The sequence below is a fragment of the Tympanuchus pallidicinctus genome, unplaced genomic scaffold (genome assembly GCF_026119805.1).
Source record: "Tympanuchus pallidicinctus isolate F22 unplaced genomic scaffold, pur_lepc_1.0 scaffold17, whole genome shotgun sequence".
Lineage (NCBI taxonomy): Eukaryota > Metazoa > Chordata > Aves > Galliformes > Phasianidae > Tympanuchus > Tympanuchus pallidicinctus.
Genome location: NW_026294690.1, coordinates 786,903 through 812,752, shown reverse-complemented (window position 1 = coordinate 812,752; position 25,850 = coordinate 786,903). Strand labels below are relative to the sequence as shown.

Genomic DNA, 25,850 nt, shown 5'->3' with positions numbered 1-25,850 from the left:
CCTGTCAACCACTCAGCGAACGCGAAGTACGGCGGGGCGGGGCCGCCGGAGCCGAGCGGCGGCTCCCTCGTCCAATCGCTGCGCGCGCTTCGCCCTCCCGTTTCCCGGCGCCAGCATGGCGCTGACGGCCGAAAGCGACTCGCGGCTCTTCCGTTCGCTGCGCGCCGCCGCCGGCGCGGCCGCGCACGCCGCGGCGCTGGGGCTGCCCGCCGGGGTGGCCGTGCTGGCGCGGCCCGGCTCCAGTGAGTGCGGGGCGGCGGGGCCGGGCGGGAGGCCGGGCTGGCGGTAGCGCGGTAGCGCTGACGGGCGCTTCCCTTGCAGGCCTGTTCTCCTGGCACCCGCTGCTGATGGCGCTGGCGGTGAGTCCCGGGCCGCGGGGCGGGGGCCGGGCCCGGGGGCTTCGCCGACCCTCTCGCTCCGCCCGCAGGTGTCGCTGCTGATGACCGAGGCGCTGCTCGTGTTCTCGCCGGAGGCCTCGCCGCTGCGCGGGCTGTCCCGCAAGGCCAAGGCGCGGGCACACTGGGCGCTGCAGGCGCTGGCGGTGCTGTGCGCGGCGCTGGGGCTGGGGCTGGTGGCCTACAACAAGCACCTGCACGGCACCGGGCACCTGCGCACCTGGCACGGCCGCACCGGGCTGCTGACCGTGCTGTACTTTGCCGCGCAGAGCCTCGGAGGGCTGCTGCTGCTCTACCCCAAGCTGGCGGGCTGCTGGCCGCCGGGCAAGCTGCGGCTGTACCACGCCACAGCCGGGCTGGTGGGGTACCTGCTGGGCTGTGCCAGCCTGATGCTGGGCATGTGCTCACTGTGGTTCACTGCTGCCGCCCGAGGGGCCGCCTGGTACCTGGCCATGCTGTGTCCCGTGCTCACCAGCCTGGTGGTGATGAACCAGGTGAGCAACGCCTACCTGTACCGCAAGCGGAGCCAGCACTGAGTGCTCCGGCCCGGATGCTCTGCAGCTCCTTCATCCCAGATGGACCGTGGTGGCTCTGGGGCACATCGCAGCTCCGGTGACACCGCCGGTCCCCAGCACAGGGAGTGGGAGAGCTGGGGAGTCCTGCTCCATCCTCCTTCCTTTCCATCCACGCACAAATCCCCGTGCCACGGGGCTAATGGTGGCAAGGTTACGGCCTGTCGGGCACCAGGGGGTGTTTTGCAGCTTGCAGGGGCCTGGTTCATCCCTCTGAGGAGTGCAGAGAACGGTACGAGCACAGGAGAATTCTCAGCAAACGCCTGTGTGGGTACCCATCCTCAACAGAGTGGAGGGAGCAGGCTTCGTGGAGCAGTGACCCTGGAAAGAATCACAGCTCCTCTTCTCCTGCAGCAGCTGCCTCTCCAGCCCCAATGGAGTGGGGCTCGATGGACTGTGCTGCGGTGGCCCCATGGCTGTTCCCTGTCATGCTCCTGGCAGGGCCAGAGAGCTGGGAGCAGCACCCAAGCTGGGAAAGTCCTCTGTATCCAGAGCTTTTATTCAATAAAGATTCAGGCAGCTACAGCACAGCACAGCCTCCTTACTGCCCTGGGGGCTTTTGGCCCACATAGGGAAAGGGACGCCTTGGAGCCACAAGGAAGCGGCTGAAAATAGCACTGACCATAGGCAGGTGCTTGGTTCAGACCCTTGGCCCCCATGAGCCTTCACAGCACCCCAGCATTGAGCAGCTCCTGGTTTGGGGAGAATATCCCCCCCACACGCAGTTCCATACCCCCTGTGCAGTGCAGGGACTTGACAAGCACTCTTTTAAAGAACTGTTTATTGATAACGAAATGTCTGTGTTTTTCCTAGTTGACAAAACCTTCCCATGTGGTCCTTTAAAAAAATAAATTCATAACACCACCGTGGGCTGCCTCCCAGAGCCCAGGGTAAGGAGCTCCAGGAGCAGCCTCTCCCTCACAAGGACAGCCCAGCCACACAGAGGGAGCAGAAGAGGAGGGGGATCCAGTTTCTACCCACAGGACAGAAGCCTGGTGTCAGGGGAAGCAGCGAGTGCCCCGCTGTAAAAACTAATTCCAGCTTCTAGGATAATCTGACAAACGGATTAGTCGTGCAGCAGCCAAGGACACTGGCTCCTCCTGGGGAGTCACTGCAGCAGGAGAGGAAAGAGGAGAGAACCAACAGAACAAAGCCATGGGAGTCAGGGCTGATCCCTGTTCTACGTGCTTGTGACAGAGCCAAAAAACAGGCACCAGCCCTGTGTGGGAGCTCTGTCTACCTCCTGCAGGATGGAGGGAGGGTGGAAACAGGCAGGGGATTTGGAAAAAGAGACCCACGATCCTTCTCATTTCCTAGAGTAAGAACAAAACTAACCCAATAAAGGAGAAAATTAAGTTCTGAGTGCAGAGGAGAAGCAAGAGAGCATGGTGCTTGCTGACTTTGCTCCCAGGGCATCGTGAGGTTCCTTCGTGGCTGAGTGCAGAGGCCTTTGGGAATGGAGCTGAGCAGTATGGATCGGTTCCAAGTCTCCCTCTGGAACAAAGCCCCCAGCACAGACATCCACCTCCTCATGAGAAGCCCCAGCCACTCCAGCAGGCAGCGAGAAGCAGAGCCCCGTGGCTCTGAGGTAGCCCCTGCCCCTGGGTCAGCAGCGTCCCCGCAGGCAGCGTCCCGTGTGGGCACCTGCAGCTCTCCCGCAGAGCCAGGGTGGGGAGAAGGGGGCAATGCAGCTGCAGCTCATGGCTGGGATGGGGCATCCTCAAAGGTGATCAGGCTGCTCTCATGGCCAGCTGCCTTCCCAGCCACGCTGGCCTCGGGGAGCAGCGTGCCTTCACTTTTCACCACCACCTCCTCCTCCTCGTCCTCCATGCTGGGCCAGGCTGTCTGGTCTTCCACGCGCTTCAGCCGCTCGTTCAGCGCCTTCAAGGCCAGCTGCCTGCAGAGCAAAGGTGGGTGAAGGCTGGTGTGAGGGGACTTTGAAATGCGTTACCGCTTTGCCCCGCTCCTCTTGCCCCAAATGCAGCTGGAACCAGTCATGCTGCGGTTCTGACCAGCACCAAGGATCCCTGCCATGCCCATGCTGCTTGAACAGGTGCTGTACTGAAGACAATGAAGCCAAACAGAGCCACCTCTGCTCTGAGATGCACAGTTCCCTTCCCATGCAGTACATTTGGCTGCTGTTGGCTCACATGGGAACCACTCTAAGAACTGTACAGGAACAGTGAGCTGGTGCCTTGCCCCATGACCGAAGCACGGTTGCACATGCAGGGAGGGCTCGGTCACGGTGCTGATCAGCTCTCACTATGCCAGGTGACAGCACTGCCATGGGAACCACGTCTCCCCTCCCTGACCCCTCTCCAGGCCTCCCACTCATCCCCAGTACTTTGGCTCTACCCTGGAAAGCGAGGGTGGTGTCCTCCCGCCCCAGCTGCACTCCCAGCACTTCACCAGTGAGTGGGCAATGGCAATGGACAAGTGCCAGCTGCTGAGCCCCCAGAGAAGGCTCCCTTCAGCGCCCCGAGCCTCCAACCCCCACATTAAGAGCTCCCCCGGCCAACGTACGCCGGGCAGAGCGGGGTGAGCGGTACCTTCTCCTCTCGGCATCCTGTGGGTCCGTTCCCGGGAGGCTGATGGTGATGGAGGACGGGGCGCCCACATCATAGCGCTTCACCGTCTTCCGGCAGAGCCGCACCTTCACCAGAAGTGTGTGCACCAGGTTGGCCGCCAGCCCCACCGCGGGCTGCAGGATCTCAGGGAAGAACGTGGCAAAGGCGAAGTGGTCGGACATGTCTCCGCGGCCCCTACTGTGCCGCTGGTAGAAGCGGAGATAGACCCAGCTGGAGAGCAGCCCAAAGCCATAGGAGGCCAGCGCAGGGCTCTCGATGAGGGTGGCAAGCCGCAGCGCGGCCAGCAGCAGGAGCAGCAGCACGGGCACGGCCTTCATTCGCACCTGGGGCACCCTCAGCACGGTGCTGTCGCCCATGGTCTGCTTGAGGGCTACCAGCACGCCGGCCAGGAAGCCGAGCCCGCCGTGGATGTGCACGTCGAACAGGTAGGCCACGTGGAAGGTGGCGGCGTAGGTGAGGAAGTAGGCGGCGGCCCCCAGCAGCCCCACGGAGGCGTTGACCACGGCGAAGAAGACGAGCAGCTCCAGGGCCCCCCAGCGCGGCTCCAGCAGCCGCCCGGCCGCCACCACCGCGCCCAGGCTGAGCGCCACGCCGGCCGCCCGCCGCTCCACCAGCCCGTGCGTCAGCAGCGTCCATAGCCAGCAGCGGGGCAGGAACAGGAAGCCAGGCGTCACCGCCAGCCCGTAGGCCGTGTCCAGCGCGAAGGACAGCGCGTACAGCAGCAGCACGGCGCCGCTCACCGCCTTCACCACCACGCTGGTGCCGCCCAGCGCCGCCACGCAGTGCTGCCGGGCCACCGGCAGGTACCGCCGCATCTTCGGGCCCGGCCCGCCGCGGGGAGGAGGCCGACGGGGCCCCGAGCTCCGGGCCTACCCCCGGAGGGGCGGGGCCGGGCCCCCTCGCGGCTCCCCCCGCCGGACCCTGCCCCCGCCCGCGCTCGCCGGCCCCGACCCCCGCGCCGCACGTCCCCTCTCGGGCCGCGCCGCTAGGCCAGGCCGGGCGCGGACAAACAGCGCTGCGCGCATGCGCCGCGGAGGGGCGGGGCCTGCGCGCGAGCGGCGTGGACGGTGCGGAGGGGCGGGGTCTGCAGCTGGAGGGCGGGGCCAATGGGGGTGGGGGCGGGGCCAGGGAGGGGAGGGGAGGGGAGGGGCAGCCCCGCCCCGCGCGGCATCTGCCGTGAGCGGGGACACGTGGGGGGCGTAGGGGCGGGCACGTGGGCGCCGGCATGGGAGTCACAGACGTGAGGGACGCTGGCGCGGTGAGGACGTGGAAATGGGGGACACAGACACTCGGGGCACGGATATCGGGGGCAGAATGTGGGGACTACGGACATGGGGCACGGATACAGGGGACACGGACACGAGGGGGCGGACATAGGAGACACGGACATGAGAGAGACAGACACAGACAGCGGGCTCAGTCACGGAGGGGCTGCAGACGTCGGGATGCTGACAGGGAGAGGCTGTGGGTGCTGAGGGCACGGATGCTGTGGGACAGAGGTTGCGGGATGTAGGGTTGGTGATTCAGGGGGCAGATCTGGGAGACGTGGGTGTGAGGGCACAGTGTGAGCCAGGGACGCTCAGTGGGCACTGCTGGGAGCCACACAGGGGACGCAGACACACACGGGCATTGTGGGGGTAAGTAGCATGGGACAGTCACAGGGCACTCGGGAACATGGACATGGAGACACGTTCATCAGGGGACACAGGGAATAAAGGGACGCAGGGACAGGGCAGCCTGGGGCTGGGGATGTGGGCTGCATGGGCCCACCCGTGTCTTGCCCGTGTCCCCCGGCACAGCCCAGCCAAAGGGAGCAAGCCAACATCCTTCCCCTCTCCCCCCCCCCACATCCCCTGGGAAATGATGCAGCCACCACCTGTGAAGTGAAAATATGAACATTATTTAATAACTGAGTCTCTGTAATAAACCATTTGAAAATATTTTACAAGGAGTCACACGCACAATATCTTACAAATTGTCGTTTTGTTGGTTTTTGAAGTTTTCCAACTCTTCTGTACAAAAAGAAATGAACAAATTAAAAATAAATTAAATTAAACCAATTAAAAACCCAAAGCCTTTGAATGAGCAGAGAGAAGCTTTCGGGGTGGGAAGGGGCGGACACGGCGCTGGTGGGGCAGGGGGCCGGGGCTGCGCCGTCCCTTCGTCTCTTGGTTTTAACTTAAAATAGACTATATATGTATATATTTATAGTTCTGTATAGTGGCGGTTTCTCGCGGAGCACCTAACTAGACTACAGCAGTACACACACTCCTGGTAACACAGAGCCATCTGTTCAAACACGGTTCCCAGAGACAGTAACCAAACACACACTGACTGAGAAAGCTACAAGCAGAATGACCATTAATTAACCCCAGCGCTTATCAGCACCTCCCCAGCCCCTCCGGCTGGCCTGCTGCCCGCTCCTGTCCCCCCAAATGCCGGTGGGGCCGGGGCTGAGGACAGCCAGCGAGGAGCTGACAGCACCTGGCACTTGGCACGGCCCTGCTGGGGACACAGGGCTGGGGACAGGTGGCACGTCCCGTCAGGAGACACACGGTGTGTCCCGTTTGGGGACAGGCAGCACGTCCTGTCTGGGGACATATGGCACATCCTGTCTGGGGACAAGTGGCATGTCCTCTCTGGGGACACACTGTGCATCCTATCTGGGGACACTCAGTGCTTCCCACTTGGGGACACACGGTGCATCCCATTTGAGGACACACTGCATGTCCCATTTGGAGATGCTCAGTGCATCCTGTTTGGGGACACAAAACACGTCCTTTCTGGGGACACACAGTGCATCCCATCTGAGGACATATGGCATTTCCCATATGGGGACACTCACTGCTTCCCGTGTGGGGGCACATGGTGCATCCCATTTGGGGACACACGGCATGTCCCATTTGGGGACGCTCAGAGTGTCCCATGTGGGGACACATGTCCTGCCCTGTCCCGCTGGCTGGTGTGCGGTTTTTTTTTGCAGGGCAGGACAGAGGGGCCAAGCAGAGCTGGGGCAGGCAGATGGGAAAGGTTTCACAGTGATCTGCAGAACAGAAAAGAAAAAAAAAATACGATTTTTGTCTTTTTTTTTTTTTTTTTTCCCCTCCTTTTCACCCCAATATCTGTGCCCAAGACACACGAATGAGAGCGGATGAGCTGAGGGTGGGGACCATGGGCTTGGTCCTGTCCCGGAGAAGGCGACACCTGGCTCCCTGCACCGAGCCCCGGGCCGCAGGGACACTGCAACCACTGTCCTCCTGCACCCTGGGGGCCGGCATCCCCGTGACCATACTGAGCAGGACAGGCAGGCCAACTTCTCTTCCCTTCTTTTTTTTTTTTTTTGTGTGTAATTTTTTTTCCCCTTTTAGCCCACGTGTCTTTGTCACTGACAACACGCACCATCGTTCTCCAGGCTGAACTAGATGTAGAAAGATCTGGTTTAAAATCTTGAGGCTAAAAAAATAGGCGAGGGGGAGGGGGGGCTGCAGCGGTGGGGGGCAGACAGGGGGGGCTTTTGGAGTCCAAGTGGCCTGGGGGGGCCGGACGCCGTCCCGGCTGGGGGGGCCCCTGCCCACACCCCAGCTCTTCTTTGGATGTGGCCGTGGGGAGCGCGGCCCCGAGGCCGTGGGGCTGTGGGGGGGTTGCTCCCATCCCACCGGGCCTTGGAAACGGAATGGAGATGGAGGCTGAGAGAACAGGAGGGCGGCGGGCGTGGGTTAAAGGCAGGCGGCCAGGGGCAGCGGGTGCCGGCTGGTGCTGGCGTAGAGGAGCAGCAACTGCAGGGAGAGCAGGACCCCGAGGGAGGGGGTGAAGGATGCCCCTCGGCCGCAGTCTGAGGTATCTTCCTGGGGGGGCAAAGGGAGAGCAGACATGGGGCACTCACAGAGCCAACAGCACGCCGCAGGGGGATACGGTGTGACCCGCCCCTGCGCCCCCACATAACGATGCTCCCCTGGGCCCCCCATGGTGATGCCCCCTCCCTTAGGCACCCTATGGCTCCGGATCCTCCAGAGGGAAATCTCATGGCTCTGATCTCCCCCAGAGAGGCCCCCAAAGCTCTGTCCCCATCCTTCCCAGGAGGGCACCCCAAGGCTTTGCCCCCCCTCCAGGGGGATTTCCCCCCCTCTGATCCCTTTCAGCCCCTCCCCCAGCTCCGTGCCCCCTCAGCCCCTCACGTACTGTTGCATTGTAGTCAAAGCAGATGTGGGGGCCTTTCCGGTAGCGGGGCCTGTCCACCAGCTCACACTGGTTCGGGTCTCTCGGGGGAGCTTAGTGGGTCAAGGAAACGACGGGGACCAGTGTGGCAGGGGAACACGGCGCACCTCAAGGTCCTCATGGTGCCCCATGGCCATGAGGCAGCTCCCCCTGCCCTGCCCTCCCCTTGCCCCGTTGTCCCTGTGCCACCTGCAGGGATGGCACCGTGTCTCCAAAGGATACCCCTGACCTCAGCCTGCAGCAGCTTGACGGACTCGCATTGGCTGCACAGGGGCTTGTCAGCCACCACGAAGAGCAGGTTGGTGTTGGCCAGCCTCTGCGCGTGGAACAGCCTGGAGGACGCACGGGTGGCGTTGGCCTTGTGTCACCATCCCCCCCTGAAGCCCACGGAGACACCGCCAGGATGTAGGGGACAGACCCACCTGGAGCAGTTCCCGCAGTCGATGATGGCGTTGTAAGTGGCGTTGACGGTGCTGAAGTAGTACTGCGTCTGCTTCATGATGCAGCTCGTCTCCCTCGCCTCCATGCCTTCTGCCATGACGTCCTCTGCATTGACACAGTGTCCCGTGGCTGTGGGTGTCCAGTGAAGGGACATCACCCATCCACCCACCCCTGGGACCAAGGTGGCACTCACCTGTCTGGAACCAGCTGCTGTAGGTGAGGCTGTAGAGGAACTGCTGGAAGAGGGACCTGGAGATGGGAACGTGGCTGTGTGAGCTGTGCATCCCTGAGAACACACTGGTGTCACCCAGTGGTGCCCCAGACAAGGGATGAGGCACAGATGGCGCTCACAGAATCATGGAATCATTTTGATTGGAAGTGATCCCTTAAGTCATCAAGTCCAACTGTTGGCACAGCTCTGCCAAATTCACAGCTAAGCCAACACATGTCCCCAAACACCACATCCACATCTCTTTGATGCCTCCAGGGCGCTGACGCCAACCACCTCCCTGGACAGCCTGTCCCAGGGCTTCCCAACCTTTTCTGTAAAGACATTTTTCCTGATGTCCAAACTAAACTTCCCCTGGTACAGCTCCAGGCCATCCCCTGTCATCCTACACCCACTGCTTGGCAGAAGAGATCAACTCCATCTCGTCACAGCCTCCTTTGAAGTCATTGCAGAGGGTGATGAGGTCTTCTTGAGCCTCCTCCTCCCCATGCTAAACGATCCCAGTTCCCCCAGACTCTCTCCACTTAGATTTGTTCTCTAGGCACTTCCCCAGCTTCATTGCTCTCCCTTGGAGGCCCTCCAGCACCCCAACGTCCTTCTTGCCATGCGGGGCCCAGCACTCACCAGGCTGCCGCCGAGGTCCACCAGGCCAGGTTCAGCAGGTCGGCCACGGTGGGCTGTGGGAAGAGGGGTGGTGAGGTGGTGGGACCCATGAACGATGCCAGCACAGCCATGGGTGGAAGGGCACTCACCACAAACACACCACGTGGTGCAGCACCCGTGTTGCTCTGGGCCTCAGGGGCACAGACAGACTGGAAGTCGTAGGACTCCTTGCGGGCATAGAAGGAGTTGTTGTAGAGGGCAGACATCAGGTTGGCATCCACCTCGCTGAAGAACTTGCCCACCTGAAGCAGGACATCAGAACAGTCTGCATCCAGTGGCACAGAGCAGAGCTTGCTTCGGGGTCTGCTGTGGCAGGGACTCAAGCGGGGATGCATAATGTCACGTGTGACATGAATTTAGAAGCCTCAGCTCCCTGCTGCCGTCAGGACTGCAGCATTCTGGGGATTGCACTGCTCACCTGGTACCAGTGATCCTCCTGGTTGGAGAGCACCAGGAAGCCACCATCATCAATGAGGACGCAGATGAGGTCCTGGCAAAAGAGGGCAGCGTCACCCACCTGCCTTGTCCTCCGTAGGCAGGGCGTGAAGGACTGCCAGCACCACCCTCACTCACCCCTCACCTGGGGGCTTCTTCCCCATGGGAGGGCCTGAGGCTAGGGACTAGGCACCACCCAACCCTGCTCAACACTCACCTTGTTGTTGGCCTCGCAGTCCATCTCACAGCTGCTCGAGGGGTCACACTGTCAACCAAAATGGTGGCAGGGTCAGTGGCACCGTCCTTCCCTGCTCAGGGGACGATGTGCCCCCGCTGGGCTGGAAACTGGTGCCATGTATTGGGTATGGGGCCGGAGCTGCAGGCCATTGGGGACATGGGCAGCAGCGCCCAGGAGTGCTCCCCAGTCATGTTCCTGGTAAGCAGAGCCCTGTCCCCATCCCCAGCCCTGTCCCCAGCATACCCGGCGGGAGCCCAGCTGGTCACGGTCTGTCCGGTTGCTTGCCAGAACCTTGAACTTCTCTGCCCAGGCCTCCAGGTCCAGCTTCACCCCGACCACTTGGGGAGAGGAGCCGCAGTCAGAGGGGGGAAGGGCTCAGCCCTGGCTCTGGAGGGATGGGGACATCCCCAGCCCAGTGGTACTGTCACCCAGCCTCTGCACACCTGCTGGCTTCAGTGTCTTGCCCCCGATGCTGAGCTCCACAGCGGTGCTCACCAGGATCCCAATGGTGTTGTTCTCCAAATCCAGCCCCTGGTAGCCATCTGTGGAGGACAGGGGTGGCACGAGGTGGCACACGGAGACAGCCAGGGCACACCTGCAGTGCTTTGCAGGCACTCACCATCCCTGTAGGGTGGTTTGAATATGTAGCCCTTGTTATCCAGGCTCCTGCGGTAGAAGCTGGCATTGAAGGGCTCCGGCTCCTCCTCCCAGTCATCTGCAGCTCTGGAAGGGAGCAGACACAGCCATGGGTGCCCCTTGTCCCCAGCTCTGCCATCGGATCTGCCACCACAAGGAACCAGGCATGGGCACCCCACCAGAACACTCACTTGTTTGGGAAGACACGGGTGATGCCACCATCTGTGGCTGCGAAGACAGCCAGGAGACTGTACCTGCAGGGAGAGGGGGGGATGCAGAGGCGGGGCTTCGTTGTGTCCCTGTCCCCTGTCCCAGCCCCTCAATGTCCCCCACCCCCTCTGTCTCCACATCCCCAGGGACAGCTACAGGGAAGGGTCCTCTGTCCCCTGCCTACGTGTTGAGGTCCTGGTCCTTCCAGACGCGCTCCACCAGCTGCTGTGTGATGCCTGTGTCCAGGATTAGGTTGTGCAGGAGGAAATTGTCACCTTGGGAGAGGAGCAGCATGAGGTGAGGGCCGGAACCTGTGGGGCTGCTCGTGCCCCATGACCTGCATCCCCCCCGTGAGCTGACCCCGGCTACTCACACTGCTTGGAGTCTGGGGTCACCTTTTCCATGAGGGCAATAAAGTTCTCCAGGAACTCGGTGTTGTTATCTGACAAGTCGAGGTCTTTGCAATACTCTCTGGGATTTGGGTGACAAAATGTGCGGTTCACAAGGATGAAAAAGGTAAGATCAATTTTCCCCCCATGCCAGTCGTGCTCATGTCCCCTCACCTGCTGGGCTCCAGCCAGGTGCCCACGGCCCCATGCCACCTCCTCACCCTAAACCCAGCATGGCAGTGAAGAGCGAGCTGTGCTGGGCTGTGGGCATCTCCACCACCTGTGGTACCTCTGGCTCCAACACCTCTGCAGCCACTGAGGTGCCACCATTGTGCTGTTACCTCATTGGTATAAACTGGTGCACCCCGTGCCCCGTTTTCTCCGTTCTGGTGGCACTGAGTGCTGTTGCAGCCACCAAGCTACATGTCCCCATCCATACCCGCTGGCAGTGGTACTTACCTTGGGCACACGCTGGGGACCCTGGAGACAGGGACGGTGATGCTGTGCCCACCCTGCTGGATACACCCTGGGTCTGGTTGCTGGGCATTACTGGGGTGAGGGCTGCCTTGGGACCCTTTCCACAGGGCCACCGTGTCCCCTCTCGGGGGAGCAATCATCTGCACAACCGCGCGGATGCACACGGGTACACGGACGGCACGCCCACAGGGAGAATATGGGATATACGGTTTCTGAAAATGATTGGTGGCACATCCTATGGGTGCCTGCTGAACAGGAGGGGGCTTGGGGAGCTGCTCCATGGCCCAGAGCGCTCACCCCACTTTTCGTCACCCAAAGCTCCACAGCTCCAGCTGCAAAAGCCGCGTCCCCCTGCTGCGTCCTGAGTCAATGCTCCCTAGCTAAGGCAGGGCAGCTTGAAGCAGAGCCGCTCCTCCCACTCCATTCTCCACCCCTATCCTGATCACACCATGGGAACCTTCTTAGTTATAGGATTTATACATTTCTTGTTGAGATTCTGCTTTGGCTTCCATGGTTCTCAGGCCTTACTGCCCCTGCACATCGCCTGAGGACGAAGGACAGTCCCAAAGTCACCTCTGATGCTGTGCTGCAGGCACCATAGGATCAACCTGCCGAATGCAAATTGCAATGATGAAGACCCCACCAGCAGGCTGCTTGGCTGCAGCACCGGTGCACGAGCACACAGATGATCTGCCAGAGGTGTCAATGAGGAATGCTCATGGGTTGCATTCTGCAGCCACGAAGGATGGGGTGCTGGGTGCCTGCACACCCTGCCTGGTGCCCTCTGCTGACTGTGATGCAGGTGGAGGGCCACGTCTGTCTGTCCGTCCGTCTGTTCATCTCGGATTTTCAGAAACTATACCTATATATGCACGTGCATAGGCAGAGCCACGCCACGTCCATATATACCGCGCTGACCGCAAGCCCCCAGGGGGGACCTGTGCCACCATCACCGTGCGGCACGCGGGCACACAACACAGAGCGGCAGGGGAGGTAGGCAAGGCGAGGTGGGGGCAGCGGGGCCGGGGGGATGCACACCTCGGCAAGCGCACACACAGAGCTACCTGGGAGCAATGAACACATGTCCCTCCGACTCAAAGCTGTTGGGCAGCAGGTATTCAAAATCTGCAACAGAAAGGCGACGTTATCCGGTGGGGCTGCAAACGGAGATGCTGGGGGGCTCAGGAGGGAGAGAGACGGACAGAGAGAGGGCAGGGACAGAGACCGGCTGCGTTGGTAACAAGAGAGAAAGGAAAGCCGTCGTGCTGGCCGGAGGCCCCCGCGGCACGGAGTGCCCACCAACGCGCTGCCAGCATGGGGAGGATTTGGACCGAATTGGCGTCGGAGCACGGTTGGCTCGGTTGGCGGCACGCTGGGACGCGTGCACACACACGCATATATATGCGCGCGTGGATATATATGCATGTTTGGTGGCGTCTCTCTCTTATTAGGGTCATCGACAACGGGAGGAACCGCATGCTGTGCTCGTGGAGAACCGCCGAAACACTTGGTCATCGGAGAGAAAAGGAGTTTTCAGGCATCGGCATGGCCAAACCAGGCACCTTGACGAGGACAGTCCAACCCGCGGCTCGCCAGGGACAAGGGCCGAGCAACGCGCTGTGGGATCCTGCTGCGGGCCCCCTCATCCCTGGGGGGCACAGCCGCAAGCCCGTGGCCACCCCGCTCCTATCTGGGGGGTCCTCGCTCCCGGGGATGTCCCCTAGGGGCAGCGGTGGATGCGTGTGTGGGGAGGTGACATCCCTGGTCCCCACGGTGTTCCCCCTCCCACAGCGCGTTGTGCGGCCGGGCAGTGAGGCGCGGCCAGAGGTTGGACTGTTGCTCTCCGAGGGCTGTAGGCAGGGACTGGGAACAAGCCGATGAGAGGAGGAGGAGGAGAGGAGCACAGAACGCTCGCACTGAGCCCATCCGCATTGCCATTGCAGGGGCAAGGAAGGAGGCAACTCAAGGCTGATGGGACAGGGCTGAGGGGGACACCGCTGCCCGCTGCCGCTCCCTGGCTCCCGGCCCCACTGTTCCCTCCCTGTCCTCCCACTGCGGCCATGTAGGCGCCGTATGATGTGAGTGTGCGTTTGGCAGGTATGTTGCCATGTCCCACCATGGATGACACCGGTGACAACCACCTGGCTGTGTGGGGTGACCACCTGCAGACCCCGATGCCAGGACATCAAGCCCTGGGGTGAGAGCTGGTGCCTGGATGGGGCTGATGGCATCCCTGCAGGGCAGGGGACATGCAGCACGGTGACATCACAGCCCCAGAAAACCCATCCCAGGGGGCAAGGGAGCGGCGGTGAGGGCACCACTGGGGTCCCTGGGCCCCGTCCCTCCACCCCACATCCCCAGCCCTGCTCTGTACAGCCCTATCCCGTTCAGGTTGAGTTGTCTTGAGAGGGGGGGAAGGAAGCAGAGGAGCTGGGTTTGGGGCGGGGAGAAGAGAGCCGGAGGGGTGAGAGCAAGGAGAGGGCAGCGAGAAGAGGGTTTGGCAGAGGAGGAGAGGGATCCCGGCTAGCTACTGAAAACCTCGTTCATCAAAAACGATTTTGGATGAGACCGGGCCTGGAGCAGTATCAGGTCGGATTTTGGAGAGATGTGCAGGAAGGGAGTGGGGTCACCGTGGGAAAGCTCTCATGAACATAACAAGACATGTCGCTTCCAAGTAACAGGGGGCTGGAGGAGTGGAGGAGGAGAGGACGAGGAGGAGGAGAAGGAGGTGGAGGAGAAGGAGGAAGAGGAGGAGAAGGCAGGGTCGTGGCGGTTTGCAGGTTCGGCAAACGGGCAGGGAAATGGGCAAGCAAGGAAGGTGGGAGCCGTGGAGGCAGGGCTGGGGCCGACACGGGGCGGGACGGGTGGTGAAGGTGAGTGGTCTGAGACTGAAAATACTTGCCCTTCATTTTGATGTTTGGTACTGTGTGAATCCACCATAGAGAGAAAGCAAGAAAAACAACAAACAAAAAAACAACAAACGAAAAAAAAGGGGGTTGGGTGGAAAGGGGGGAGGGGGCACAAACAATATTTTATTCAATCGCCGTTTGAATAAAAATATTGTGTATCATAATCATACCAAAAGGAAACCTCTTGCAAAAAACAACACGTAAAAGAAAAAGAAAAAAAAAAGTAAAGAAACAAAAAGGCCACAGTGAAATAATAAAAGATGCCGAGATATCACTAGAGAAATATATATATATATTCAGTACTCCAAAGGAAAATGCGAGTCAGCAGCAAACACTTGCAACAGTCTCGGTACAGCGATGCTCGCACTGCGGGGCATGCAGAACGGCGGGCAGGGGGCGGAGGTGGGGACCCCCCTCCCGGGGTCTGGGGGCTCCTGGCGGCCACAGGGGCCGAGGGCCGGGGGTGGGAGCTGGAGGCTGCGCCAGCCCCACTGTCGGGAGAGGGTGGGGGTCCAGGGGTGGGGGGGGAGAGGGGGCCAGGCTAACACACAAGTACACGGATTCAACCGAAAGGAAAAAAATCGAAACCAACCGAAAGCGAACTCATTGAAACAATAAGAATGGCTGAAAGCAAAGAACTGTAATCAAACAAAGGAATTAAATAAACAAAAAAAGACCCATGCAAACTTTCACAGGCTTGGCAAATTCCCTGTGCTGCAGTGCTATCCTGGCCCCAGCAGTGCCAGCCACTCGGGTGCCACGTGCCAGCACCCGGCCCTGGCGCAGCTGGTCCTGCCTCGGGTGTGTGCGCTCACCTCCTCGCGCCTCTCGGGCTAGCTTTTTAGTTTGCTTTCCTCTCACAGCTATTCTCATCCCTTTTCTCATAGGGTTTGGCTTCGTTCTTTCCCCCCCGACAGCCGTATCTGGGGGGTGGGCAGGGGCAGAGGGTGTGCGGGGGGGCACGGAGGGGAAGGGGCTACTTACACTTCACTTGCAGGATCTGGTCACTGAGGTTGGCCTGGATGTAGTAGGTGCTGTAGGGGGGCAGGACCAGCCCCAGGCTGCGGGGGAAGAGCAGATGGGCAGCATAAGGCATCATGCAGCAGCCATGGGCATTGTGCGGGCATCCATGGGGCACCCAGGACAAACATGGGGCACCGAGAATTCCAGGGGCACTCATAGGCATCCTGGGGTATCCATAACCATCATGGAGCACCCACTGGTATCCTGGGGCACCCAGGGCCACCATGGGGCATTCATGGCCACCATGGAACATCTGTGGCCATCAAGTGGCACCCAGGGCCACTCCAGGGCACCGAGGGCCATCGCGGGGAACCCACAGCCATGATTGGGCCAATGACAGCCATCCTGGAGCACCCAGGGATATCCTGGCGTACCTGATGCCACCTTGGTGCACCTAAGGATGTTGCTAGAGCACCCGGGATTTCCCCATTGCCCCCAGGGCCATCTCCTGGGCAGAGGCAGGTGACAAGCCAGCCCAGCCGAGGTTGAGATCAGTACTGAGGGCAGCAAGTGCCTGCCTGGGTACCTGGGAGATGTGTGCAGAAGACAAACCAACTGTCCCCAAAGAGGGGGAGCCAAAAAGAGCTGTGACCCTCAAACGAAGGGTCAGAAGATTCCCAGTCAGCGGAGAAAGGAGAAAACTCTTATATGGCCAATGGCTCTGGGAGAATCCATGCACCAGGAGGGCTCAGCACATGAGAATGTGAGATGGGGGTGGGGAAGGAAGAGATGGGAGGTGGTCCTGGGGCTGCCGAACCCACGGAAGATGCTGTGGGAGTGTGCCAGGCTGGTGGGCTCTGGCTGCAGAGATGTGGTGGCATTTGGTGACAGCATTCACGCCCAGCACCGAGCTGGGAGAGCGCCGTCTTCAAGGGTAGCGCTTGGCGGTCCTGGAGGTCTTTTCCAGCCCAGAGGATTCTGTGGTTCTACAGATGTGGAGGAAGCTTTGCTCTCCATCTCCAAAGCAACATGTGCAATGACCTGGAGCGCACCTCTGCCACTCCCTGTCTGTGGGACACGCTCGAGGTGGCCTCGGAGACCTCTGGAGCTCCTCGCATGTGTCCCCATGCTGGCACAGGTCCCGCTGAGGCCGCTCACCTGTAGTTGGTGCTTTTGATGGGAGCCCACGTGTAGGTCCTGAACACCTCATCGATGTATTGCTGTTGGGTGGGGGAGGTGGGTCAGGGCTCTGCATGCTGACACTGCCCCATGTGCCATGCCCCCTCCCTGCAGCATTACCTCATCCAACGACTTGATGAGTGTCTTGATGAACCTCTGCCCATCGTTCCCATCAATCATGCTTCTCCGGATCTGGGGGACATGGAAAGGTGTGTGAGGGCAGTCTGGCTCCCGTGCCACCAAATATCACCTAGGGATGGTGACTGGTCCCCAGCGGCAGCCCAGTGGTGCCAGCCTACATTGCCGTGCCCCAGTCCTGCCCACCTCCTCCTTGTTCTCATCCTCCAGCTCGGCGTCCAGGAAGTCCAGTGTCACTGGCTCACGGAAATTGATGATCTGTTGGTGGAGGGGGAGGGCTTAGGAAGGGCTCAGGGCACCCGCAGACATTGCTGAGCACAAACAAACTCATCACAGTCCCCCACCCACAATGGGACAGAGCGGCTGCCATCACCTGACGGGCAGCCTGTTAGCATGGAGATGGGTGGAGTGTGACATAGCTGCCAAAGAGACAAATGGGCCCTGGCAGTGCAGTTCCTCACCACTTCGTCCTCGCTCGCTGCCCAGTGATGAATTCCCACAATTAGCTCCTCTGCAGGAGCTGGCTCTCCTGGACAAATGAGCCTCTTTGCCCAAGATCCCTGGGAATTCCTATTTCTCCTGGGTCATGGCAAAATCCTACACGCTGCTGTCAGGAGGGTGGTGGGAGCTTCACACATGCTATGTCTCCTGGCCACGGTGTCCCCCAGGGGCAGAGGTGAGGTCCTAGCCAGGGGCACACCCGCTCACCTGGGGCTGCAGGTTGGGGTGCAGCAGCACGTAGCCGTTCAAGTCAATGGCGAAGACGTAGCCATTGGCTCCCAGCTGTGGGGGGACATGAGGAGGGGTGAGCTGTGCCGACCCGTGGTGAGCCCATGCCACCCCTGAGCCCAGCCTCTGCAGGCTCCCAGCCTCCCCCAGGGCTCATTTTTCCTCTCCAACCCCCAAAGTTCAGCTCCCCCTTTTGTGGAGCCCTGGAATGGGAAGCATGCAGGTGCAACGGAAACCAGCCATTTTCTTCTCTCCTTGACTCTGAATTTTGTATTCTGAACCACTGCCCATTGTTTCTGCAATTGTCTCTGCTCTGTGCTCCCAGGTGCAACATGCCCACCACCACAGGCTATGCCACCCTGCTGGAGGTGCCCAGGCCATGCTCAGTACTTCAGTGTGACACCAGGACCCTGGGGCAGGGGCAGACGGGACAAAAGCTCCCCACGCACATTGTATCTTGGTGTCAGCTTCTTGATGTCGTTCAGTGCCACATCGATCCCCATCACACCCAGGATGAGCTGGTTCTGGAAGGCAGCACGAGGCAGCAGAATCAGTGGGGGCACCCACACCCGGGGCCAAGCCCTTCAGGCAGCACTCACGGGTGCTCACGGGAGCTGTGCTCACCCTCTGGCTCCACAGAGGGGACAGGACCCCAGGAGTGCTCCTACCTTCCTGTCACTGTTGTCCTCTGTCAGGTTGAACACAGGCAGCGTGCCCGTCACCACCAGCCCCAGCCCCTGTAGCAGCACAGGAGGTGTCACCCAGCCTTGTGGTGGCACCTGGCTGTCACACCACACCAGGGCTGTGCCAGGTGGGCATCCTTACCAGAGCATCCTGGTAGACATTGGTCCACTGCACCTGCTTGGCACGGTTCCCAGCCAGCACCATGGGCCTGCCCAGCACATCCAGGTACTCCTGCAGGGACAGGGGCAGGGACAGTGAGACACGGGGCACAGACACCTCCTGCATGCTCTTGTCCTCTGCACGTGCAGGATGGAATCCCAAAGCGGGGCCACAGAGGTGCCAGCACGGCATCTCGCAGGGAACAGCTCTCCTCAAGGGTACATGGCAACAGCCCATATGGTCAGGGAAAGGGGCAGGGGGTACTGCACAGGACGTATTCCAACAGCACATAGTGTTTTGGGGCCGGGCAGCTTTTTGGGGTGCCCCAGAGGGCAGCTTTGCCTGCTGCTGTGTATCAGCACCCCGCCTCACCTGTGTGTTGATGCGGATGGCACCAATAGAGGGGATTTCGAAGTAGTAACCTCGGAAAGGAAAGAGAGATGCAGGTAGAGAGCCAGCATTCTGCAGCATTTGTCCCGCTGCCTGCCCATGCTGCCAGCACCACTGCCGGCCCCCAGGGTGCCAGGTGACCCCACATCCCAGGGGGTGGTTCAGCCACGCGTGCCCAGCCCCTGCTCACCTTTGTTAGCACATGCCATCCACTGCAGCGGGGTCACGTCATAGTTGTGCTGCCCCACAGAGAAGGTAAAGACACGCACCTGCGGCACAGCGTGGCTGTCAGGGCGCATGGCAGCACTGGGATCCTGCTGCAGGGCCCCAAGCTTGTCCTGTGACCCCATCCCCATGGTGCTCAGAGCCTGCCAGCCCCTGCCCATCCCCGTTGCCAGGCAGTGGGGAGCGCTCACCGTCTTATTGGGCCAGTTGTACTTCTCAAAGACATCCTGCACTCGGTCCTCACCACCGTCCGTGAACATCATGATCATCTTGTTGCAGTTGGCACGCGTGATGTTGGACTGCGAGGCAGAGTGTGAGTTGAGAGACGGTGCACAGGGAGAGGGATGCTAAACCCCAGCACCCATGGGTGCCTCTCAGAGAGCCCCCAGCACCCATGGGCACAGCCTTGGCTCACATTCTGCAGCTGGTCGAAGGCATACTCGAAGCCAGCCTTGTAGTCAGTCGTGCCCTTGGCCACCATGCCCTGCACATCCTCCTTGAAGACCTTCTTGTTGCGGATGTTGGCCTGCACCAGATGCTTGAAGCATGACACTGGCTTTGCCTTTTCGTTGAACTGGGAGGGAGAAGAGAGAGTGGAGGGTCTTGGGAAGGAGAGCCAAAAGCAGCCCCAGCAGCACATCTGTTCATTGCAGGGGATTTGGATCAGATAATCCAACTCAAATGATTCCATGAGTCTACAGTTCTGTGATTCCATGACTCTATGTTTCCATGATTCCGCAGTTCCATGATTCTATGGTTTAGTGATTCCATGATTCTATGATTCCATGCCTCTGTGGTCCTAAACTCACGAGCTGGAGCATGTCCCAGCAGTACAGGGACACTGGGGGAACTGGGGACACTGGAGTGATCTCAACCTGAGTGTGCTCACCCGGCACTTCAGGAAATCAGTTTGCTGTTTTAGAGACTAGATTTCTGGCTTTTCCAGTCCACACAGCACATCCTTGGCCAGCACTCTGCTTATGGTGGGTCAATGGGCACATCCTGCTGCCTCTGCAGCGTGCTGCATAGCAGCAAGTGAGCAGGGAATGAAGGGTGATGGAACAAACCCTGTGATTGGCATTCTGGTACCTGTCTGGGGCATCTGGGTATGGGTGAAGGAACACGTGGTGCCGAGCTGAGCTGAGCTGAGCTGAGCCGAGCTGAGCTGAGCCATGCTGCATAGAGGCAGCAAGAGCAGGTGCTGCCTTCTGCTTCTGCTCCGTTTCCTGGCAGCAGGGACCGCATTAGGGGAGCAGTGATGCGGTAGAGGGGCCAGACGTGCTAACGAGCACCGACGTGGTCACGGCTGGGGGGGGGCAGAAGCTGCTGGCAGCACAGCTCGTCTCCAGCACGGCCACCACACTGCACTATGTCACGGGCTAGTGGCACTGTTATGCAAGCCAAAGCTACTGTCCACCAGTAACCCATGGTTCCCTCTGACTTTGCTTGGGGCAACCCCCAGCGGCTCAGCATTGTTGGGCTGATAGCCACCATGCCCCCAGCACTCCCCAGAGATCCAGGACCCCTGAGGAGCATGGGGCAGGGCTCAGCCAGGCAGGGCTGGATCCCTACGGCTCTCCTTGAGCCGGCCTTGAGCTGCCCAGCAGCTGCCAGCAGCACCATTTCAGGATTCCTTGTAAAAGAGAAGAGCGGGGCTCACTGAGGCCACGTTGACGTAGTCATCATCCGAGAGAGTGTCCAGCATCTCGTGGACCGAGGTCTTCATCAGCTTGAGGGTGAGGCCGCTCACACTGCCGCTCCTGCCACAGAGAGGGGAGTGGGTACTTGGCACGGGGAGGGGGAGTGTGGGGTGCCCACTGTCCGCCCGCTCTACTCACACATCCACGATGATGACCATGTCCTTTGGGGATGAAGCACCCTGGATGTACCTGTGGGGCACAGAGCGGGGTCAGTGTGTGGCAGGAGCTGTGCTGGGGGTCCCTAGCCCTGCCGATGCTGTGGCCCCACCAGGTGGGCATGCAGAGAGGCACGGCCAACTCGCCGCCGCATCAGCTTAACGAGCTCTAAATGCTAAACTCCTCCATCATCGCAGCCCTTTTCTGCACGCTGATTGTGCTGACACATGCATCCATATTAAAATGCTATTTACCCCCCTGGAAGCTTCAAAGGCCAGGCTGATGAGGTTATTTTTAGCTCTGAAATAATAACGGCGTGGAAATCATCCTCCCACCCCCCAAACAATCAGGAGCGCTTTCTCACCCCATGGATGCACCCAGGCTGTGCAGAGGCATCTGGCTTGGCCCCAGCCCTGTGGCACTGTCCTACAGAGCATAGGGATAGCTCTCCCCCTGCCCCAACCCAACCCAGCACTGCTGTCGGGCCGGGGGCTCGGCTTGTTCCCCCCGCCTGCTCCCTGGGAACTGAGATGCTGTCTGTAATGGGTTGTGGCACCGCATTTGTCTCCAGTGTCCCACTCAGATTAATACCCAGAGCTCTGCAGGAAAAGGCTTTATTTAATAGGGCCATTTGTCAAGGAGGGGAAGGAAAGCGAGCGGCACTGGCAGCCGTTGCCATCCGGTGGCTCTGCCTGTCCCTGGAGAGGCTGGTGGCACAGCTGGGACAAGGGGACCCAATGTGCCCCACAGGGGGCTCTGGGGATGGAGCTGCTGGGGATGCTGGGGCACAGGTGGGCATCATCAGTGGAGCAGTGTTAATTGGCACTGCCAAATGAGCACGTCTACCTGGGCTAATGGGGAGTGACTCCATCATACCCAGTGCAGCGTGTGGCTCAATGCAGCCTGCAGCCAGCACTTAGGCACCACGGTGCTGGCACTGCCTTTGCTGTCCTTCTGGTTCCCTGTTTGCTGCAGGAACGCTATGTGGGATCGGTGAGGGGCACCTCTCCCTACGCCATTGAGATCTGAGGGCTTATCTCCACCCCCCACCCCCACCTCCCCAGTGCTGGAGGAGGGGAGGGAGCGGGAGCTGAAAGCCGCAGCCTGGCTGCCCCTGCCTGTGTTATTGTATCCATTTTCCAACGCCAACGATGTGTGAAATGAAAATTGGACAGAGCTGGCTGCTCACAGCACCGGAGCGCGGCGTGCCGGGGGCAGCGGGGAGGGGGCACAGGGGACAGGGGCCCTCGCTGTCCCCCCCTCAGCCACTGCCCCCTTACCAGGGCCGTCTGCGCACGTCGTACAGGTCGATCTTATTGGGTGCTCTCCATGGGGTGGCTGTGGGGAAAGGCGAGCGTTGAGCAAGGGGGACCTGGGGACAGGGGACCTGGGGCAGGGGGCTGCCCACATCACACACCAGGATAGTAGCGGGTGACGCCGGTGGCGCTGCCGAAGACCTGCCAGAGCAGGGAGGGATCTTCCTTGCGGTTCTCAATGAAAACGTCCTCCAGTGCCTGCGTCCAGTTCAGCTCGTTGAGGATCACGGTGGCTGCAAGGCACAGACCGGGCGGTGGTGGGGATGCAGGGGACAGCGGGCACATGGCACACCATCTCCCTTCTATCCCTTCCCCAGGAGCCTCATGGGGCCAGGCTGCACCAGGCCCTGCTCTGTGCTCCTGCTGTCCCCCGCACCTGACGCTGAAGCAATTAAGATGCCGTCAAACAGAGGTTTTAAATTATTCAGCTATTAAAGCAGCAGATAAGCTCCCGGCAGCCTCAGCCCACAGTTATTCAAATGGGGCCGACAGCATGCGGGGACAGCGGCATGTCCCCATGAGCATGGGGCTCCTCCTGGAACCCTGATGGCTGCGGGGCCCTGCGTGCACCAACACAACCAGGAAACCCCCTGTCCCCTTGGTGACAGTGAGGACTGCCACCCCTGGGTGACGTGTCCCTAAGCCTTGCCTTGGGGCAGCACAGGGCTCAGCACTCTGGCGTGCAGCAGTGTGTCCCCGTCCCACCTCACCCTCATCCCCATCCCCGCCCCACCAGCAACTGATTGCAGCTTTAATTAAAAGTGGCACTGTAAATAAAACACATATAGGATGTCATTTGCATGTGTAGCCAGGGGTGACGGCAGAGGGTGGCTCTGCAGGGTTTTAATCAGTGCATAGGGACGTGCTCTCAGGACTGTCCCCAGCCCGGTCCCCAGCAGGGTGGTGGCTGTGCTCCCGCATGGCACCAGCACTGCATTGGGGTTTGGAGTGAAGAATGCTTCCCCTAGCCCACTCTGCCTCCCCTCACTCTTATCATTTGTCTCATGAGCCGCTTGGCCTGTGCTGTCTGGGTAATAAAACTAATTGCAATTTCTAATCCAGAGATGCTGATGTGGTGAAATTGCTCCGGCAACATGGCTCTGAGTGTGCGAGACAGGAGCATGAGTTCTGTCCTTGTCACCTTGCCCAGGAGCTCTTGCCAAGTGCCAGTGAGTGAGAACGTAGGGGGTGTGGGGCCATGTGGGGGTCGTGTTCCTCAGCAGCAGTGCCTGGGCTGGGTGCAGTGCACGGATGGAATCAGGCAGGGAGCAGTGCCCGCTCTGTGCAGAGCAGCCACTAGAGGGAAATGCAGACCGGCTGTCATCATGTGTCAGAGGGACTGTCGCTGCTGCAGCTGAGTCGGGAGAGCTGGGAGAGCTCTCGCTGCTCAGGAACTGTCACCTCTCTAAAGTAGACATGTCAACCTGGCCCAGATCCACAAGCTGGTGTGGCACATCCTGCTCTTCCACCACACACACCATTGTTCATCTATCTGTTCATCCATCCACCTGTCCACCCTTCTGTTCACCCACCCACCTGTCCACCCTTCTGTTCACCCCCCCATCCATCTATACATCCGTCCATCCGTCCATCCATCCATCCACCCACCCATCCATCAATCCACCTATCTGTCCATCTGTCCATCCATCCATCCATCCATCCATCCATCCATCCATCCATCCATCCATCCATCCATCCTCTTGCCACCTCACTGCCCACTGCTCTCACTTTGCCCAGCCCCAGGACCGTGCTCTCCAGAGCACTCTGCAGGGCACTGATGCAGGGCTGAATATCCCCACATCATTCCACAATGGTCCTCTGCTGCCTTCCCTTAGCATTTCACCCGCCCTTAATGCCCCTCCATAACCTCACCCCAAAGCATCCCGAACTCAGAGTGCGCCCTGGGGACAGCCACTCTGCGGCTGGTGGGGACCCGGGGGGACGCGGAGGCAGGCAGGTGGGGGCACTCACAGCCTTTGTAGATGTCAGTGGGGATCTGCACTGCAGCATATGAGTAGTTAACCTTGGTCTTGAAGTTGGCATCGTCGGTGAACTCCAGCTTCAGGGAGTTGGACTTCTCCCGCTCGATTTCTTCCCCATCGGGATCATCCTGGGAAGGGAGCAGGGTCAGTGGGACATCCCTGGGTACCTCTGCCTGCCCCCCACCCACCAGTCCCAGTTCTGCCCTAGGGCTTTGGTAGCACCACCAGGCTGAAGCCAGACAAAAATCCCACCTGGGCAAAAAAATCCTTGAAAATCAATTAGCGGCAAGAGGCAACTATCAAAGAACAAATTAAAACCGAGCGCGGCTCAGCGCTCTGTCAATAAGCAATGCAAACAATATTTAATTATGGTGGAGAGATGGCAAATCCCTCACTGCTGGTGCTGGATTGTGCTCCCCCCGCAGCGCCAGCGCTCAGCCCTGCGCCCTGGGCAGGGGACGTGCCCTGCACCCAGCCCAGCTGCTTGCAGCCGTGGGATGGCAGAAGGGCTGGGCCTGTGTGGGGAGGGAGGAGACGTGGCGGTGACATTGCCCTGACATTGGGAGAGTGGCAAAGCCATTCGCCACAGCTCGGGAGAGTAACAGGATTGCTGTGAAGGGTTCGGTTTTAATTCCAAGAGTCGGCAGTGTAAGCGTGCTGCAGGCCACAGGGCCTCCCGAAAGATGCTGAACCCAATTACGGCTGCAGGAGCCTGGCTGCAGGCACGGATAGCTCTGCCTCCCTAGCTGGGGTGGAAATCCAGATTATGCTGTGCATTCTGCTCTACCACCCACCCCAAAGGCTGGGCACCCCTACGTGCGCCAATTTCAGAGACAAACACAACACTGCAGGTGCAGGAAGGCCCCATGCATCACTGACACCTGTACAGCGAGCAGCCCCATGGCGACCTGATGCCACCCAGCTGCTGTCAGCCCTTACCCACACAGCTCCAGGCCTAGCTTGGAGCTCTCTGGCGTGGGGTCAATGCCTCCCTCATGGAGCCATCATGGCCAGCTGGGGCACAGAGGGACTGTCAGTAGGGCCAGGAGCAGAAACACTGCATGCAATCGGTGCTGTTGGAGCATGGGAGGGAAGGATTTGGGGCTCGGATCGCTTTCACCGAGCACAGCCCTGCACATCCCTGGCCAGATTGCGCAGCATTTCTCACCTTAGCATTTCAAAAGAACTCCGAAGCATCTACTGTATCTCACAAACGTTACTGTACACCCGACGCAGGCTACAGAGACGCTACAGATCTGGATACTTTGTTTGACCGTTCTTGGCAATGCAACAGCGTTACCCAGTACGGCTTCAGCAGCACGGAGCTCTCACCAGCCGGCTGGGAGGTCGACCACGTCCCTGTGGCTTTCTTTGGTGAGCTGCCCCGTGGAGCGACATCTCCATGGGAACGAGCCGCTAAGGACGGCTGGGGACGTGTCAGCACAGGGACAAACACTCGGTGACATGGCGGCCCCGGCGGGCTCCGTGCCCCCAGGTGCCCCCACCTGCCTCCATCCCACCACGCACTCACCGCATTCGGAAGGGGAGCCCAGCCCAGCAGAACGCCCTTCTCCCTCCCCCAGCCCCGAACCTTTCCCGGAACGCAGCAGCTCTGCAGCCCCGCTCTGCTCCGAGCAGCACGGCTATAAATAACAATCAGCCTCTCCAGCCGCCTCCCCTCGCCCCCTGCTTTTTTTTTTTCATCTTTGCCAAAGGTACTGTTTGGAGATCTTTCTAGACCATTTATTTTTTGAATTACCAGCCAGAGGAGAGAAGAAGGGGGAAGAAAAAAAGAGAAGGGAAAAAAAAAAAGAAAAAAGGCAAAAGAAAGA

The 25,850-nt window shown here is 60.0% G+C and overlaps 3 protein-coding genes across 7 annotated transcripts in view; 1 reads left to right on the top strand and 2 right to left on the bottom strand.

The window, feature by feature from the left end:
• Nucleotides 1-110: 110 nt before the first annotated feature.
• LOC128078528 (transmembrane reductase CYB561D2) lies at nucleotides 111-1,495 on the top strand. Its single transcript, XM_052678808.1, has 3 exons — nucleotides 111-242; nucleotides 322-359; nucleotides 428-1,495. The coding sequence occupies exons 1-3, from the start codon at nucleotides 116-118 to the stop codon at nucleotides 929-931; spliced, it is 669 nt and encodes a 222-aa protein (XP_052534768.1). The 5' UTR covers nucleotides 111-115; the 3' UTR covers nucleotides 932-1,495.
• A 236-nt stretch (nucleotides 1,496-1,731) lies between these two features.
• On the bottom strand, nucleotides 1,732-4,483 carry TMEM115 (transmembrane protein 115). The gene is made up of 2 exons (XM_052678807.1): nucleotides 3,517-4,483; nucleotides 1,732-2,864 (listed from the first exon to the last, which is right to left on the bottom strand). The coding sequence occupies exons 1-2, from the start codon at nucleotides 4,368-4,370 to the stop codon at nucleotides 2,666-2,668; spliced, it is 1,053 nt and encodes a 350-aa protein (XP_052534767.1). The 5' UTR covers nucleotides 4,371-4,483; the 3' UTR covers nucleotides 1,732-2,665.
• A 951-nt stretch (nucleotides 4,484-5,434) lies between these two features.
• The window catches only part of CACNA2D2 (calcium voltage-gated channel auxiliary subunit alpha2delta 2), a 128,274-nt gene continuing 107,858 nt past the window's right edge, over nucleotides 5,435-25,850 (bottom strand). For 3 of the 5 annotated variants that reach the window (XM_052678536.1, XM_052678533.1, XM_052678534.1), the window contains exons 6-39: nucleotides 24,008-24,146; nucleotides 22,138-22,269; nucleotides 22,001-22,058; nucleotides 20,703-20,753; nucleotides 20,525-20,624; nucleotides 19,280-19,438; nucleotides 19,056-19,163; nucleotides 18,830-18,908; nucleotides 18,622-18,671; nucleotides 18,232-18,321; nucleotides 18,075-18,143; nucleotides 17,856-17,930; nucleotides 17,386-17,460; nucleotides 16,864-16,935; nucleotides 16,660-16,731; nucleotides 16,519-16,580; nucleotides 15,382-15,458; nucleotides 14,391-14,411; nucleotides 12,553-12,613; nucleotides 10,996-11,093; nucleotides 10,807-10,897; nucleotides 10,604-10,666; nucleotides 10,396-10,499; nucleotides 10,220-10,318; nucleotides 10,020-10,114; nucleotides 9,756-9,803; nucleotides 9,522-9,593; nucleotides 9,193-9,345; nucleotides 9,065-9,117; nucleotides 8,405-8,460; nucleotides 8,193-8,316; nucleotides 7,993-8,102; nucleotides 7,735-7,823; nucleotides 5,435-7,400 (exon numbers count right to left, since the gene is read on the bottom strand). In XM_052678536.1, the coding sequence (XP_052534496.1) occupies nucleotides 7,272-7,400; nucleotides 7,735-7,823; nucleotides 7,993-8,102; nucleotides 8,193-8,316; nucleotides 8,405-8,460; nucleotides 9,065-9,117; nucleotides 9,193-9,345; nucleotides 9,522-9,593; nucleotides 9,756-9,803; nucleotides 10,020-10,114; nucleotides 10,220-10,318; nucleotides 10,396-10,499; nucleotides 10,604-10,666; nucleotides 10,807-10,897; nucleotides 10,996-11,093; nucleotides 12,553-12,613; nucleotides 14,391-14,411; nucleotides 15,382-15,458; nucleotides 16,519-16,580; nucleotides 16,660-16,731; nucleotides 16,864-16,935; nucleotides 17,386-17,460; nucleotides 17,856-17,930; nucleotides 18,075-18,143; nucleotides 18,232-18,321; nucleotides 18,622-18,671; nucleotides 18,830-18,908; nucleotides 19,056-19,163; nucleotides 19,280-19,438; nucleotides 20,525-20,624; nucleotides 20,703-20,753; nucleotides 22,001-22,058; nucleotides 22,138-22,269; nucleotides 24,008-24,146 (2,934 nt within the window). In that variant the 3' untranslated portion in view covers nucleotides 5,435-7,271. The remainder of the gene's footprint in view (nucleotides 7,401-7,734; nucleotides 7,824-7,992; nucleotides 8,103-8,192; nucleotides 8,317-8,404; nucleotides 8,461-9,064; nucleotides 9,118-9,192; nucleotides 9,346-9,521; nucleotides 9,594-9,755; nucleotides 9,804-10,019; nucleotides 10,115-10,219; nucleotides 10,319-10,395; nucleotides 10,500-10,603; nucleotides 10,667-10,806; nucleotides 10,898-10,995; nucleotides 11,094-12,552; nucleotides 12,614-14,390; nucleotides 14,412-15,381; nucleotides 15,459-16,518; nucleotides 16,581-16,659; nucleotides 16,732-16,863; nucleotides 16,936-17,385; nucleotides 17,461-17,855; nucleotides 17,931-18,074; nucleotides 18,144-18,231; nucleotides 18,322-18,621; nucleotides 18,672-18,829; nucleotides 18,909-19,055; nucleotides 19,164-19,279; nucleotides 19,439-20,524; nucleotides 20,625-20,702; nucleotides 20,754-22,000; nucleotides 22,059-22,137; nucleotides 22,270-24,007; nucleotides 24,147-25,850) is intronic. The other 2 variants (XM_052678535.1, XM_052678537.1) reach the window with 2 other exon arrangements.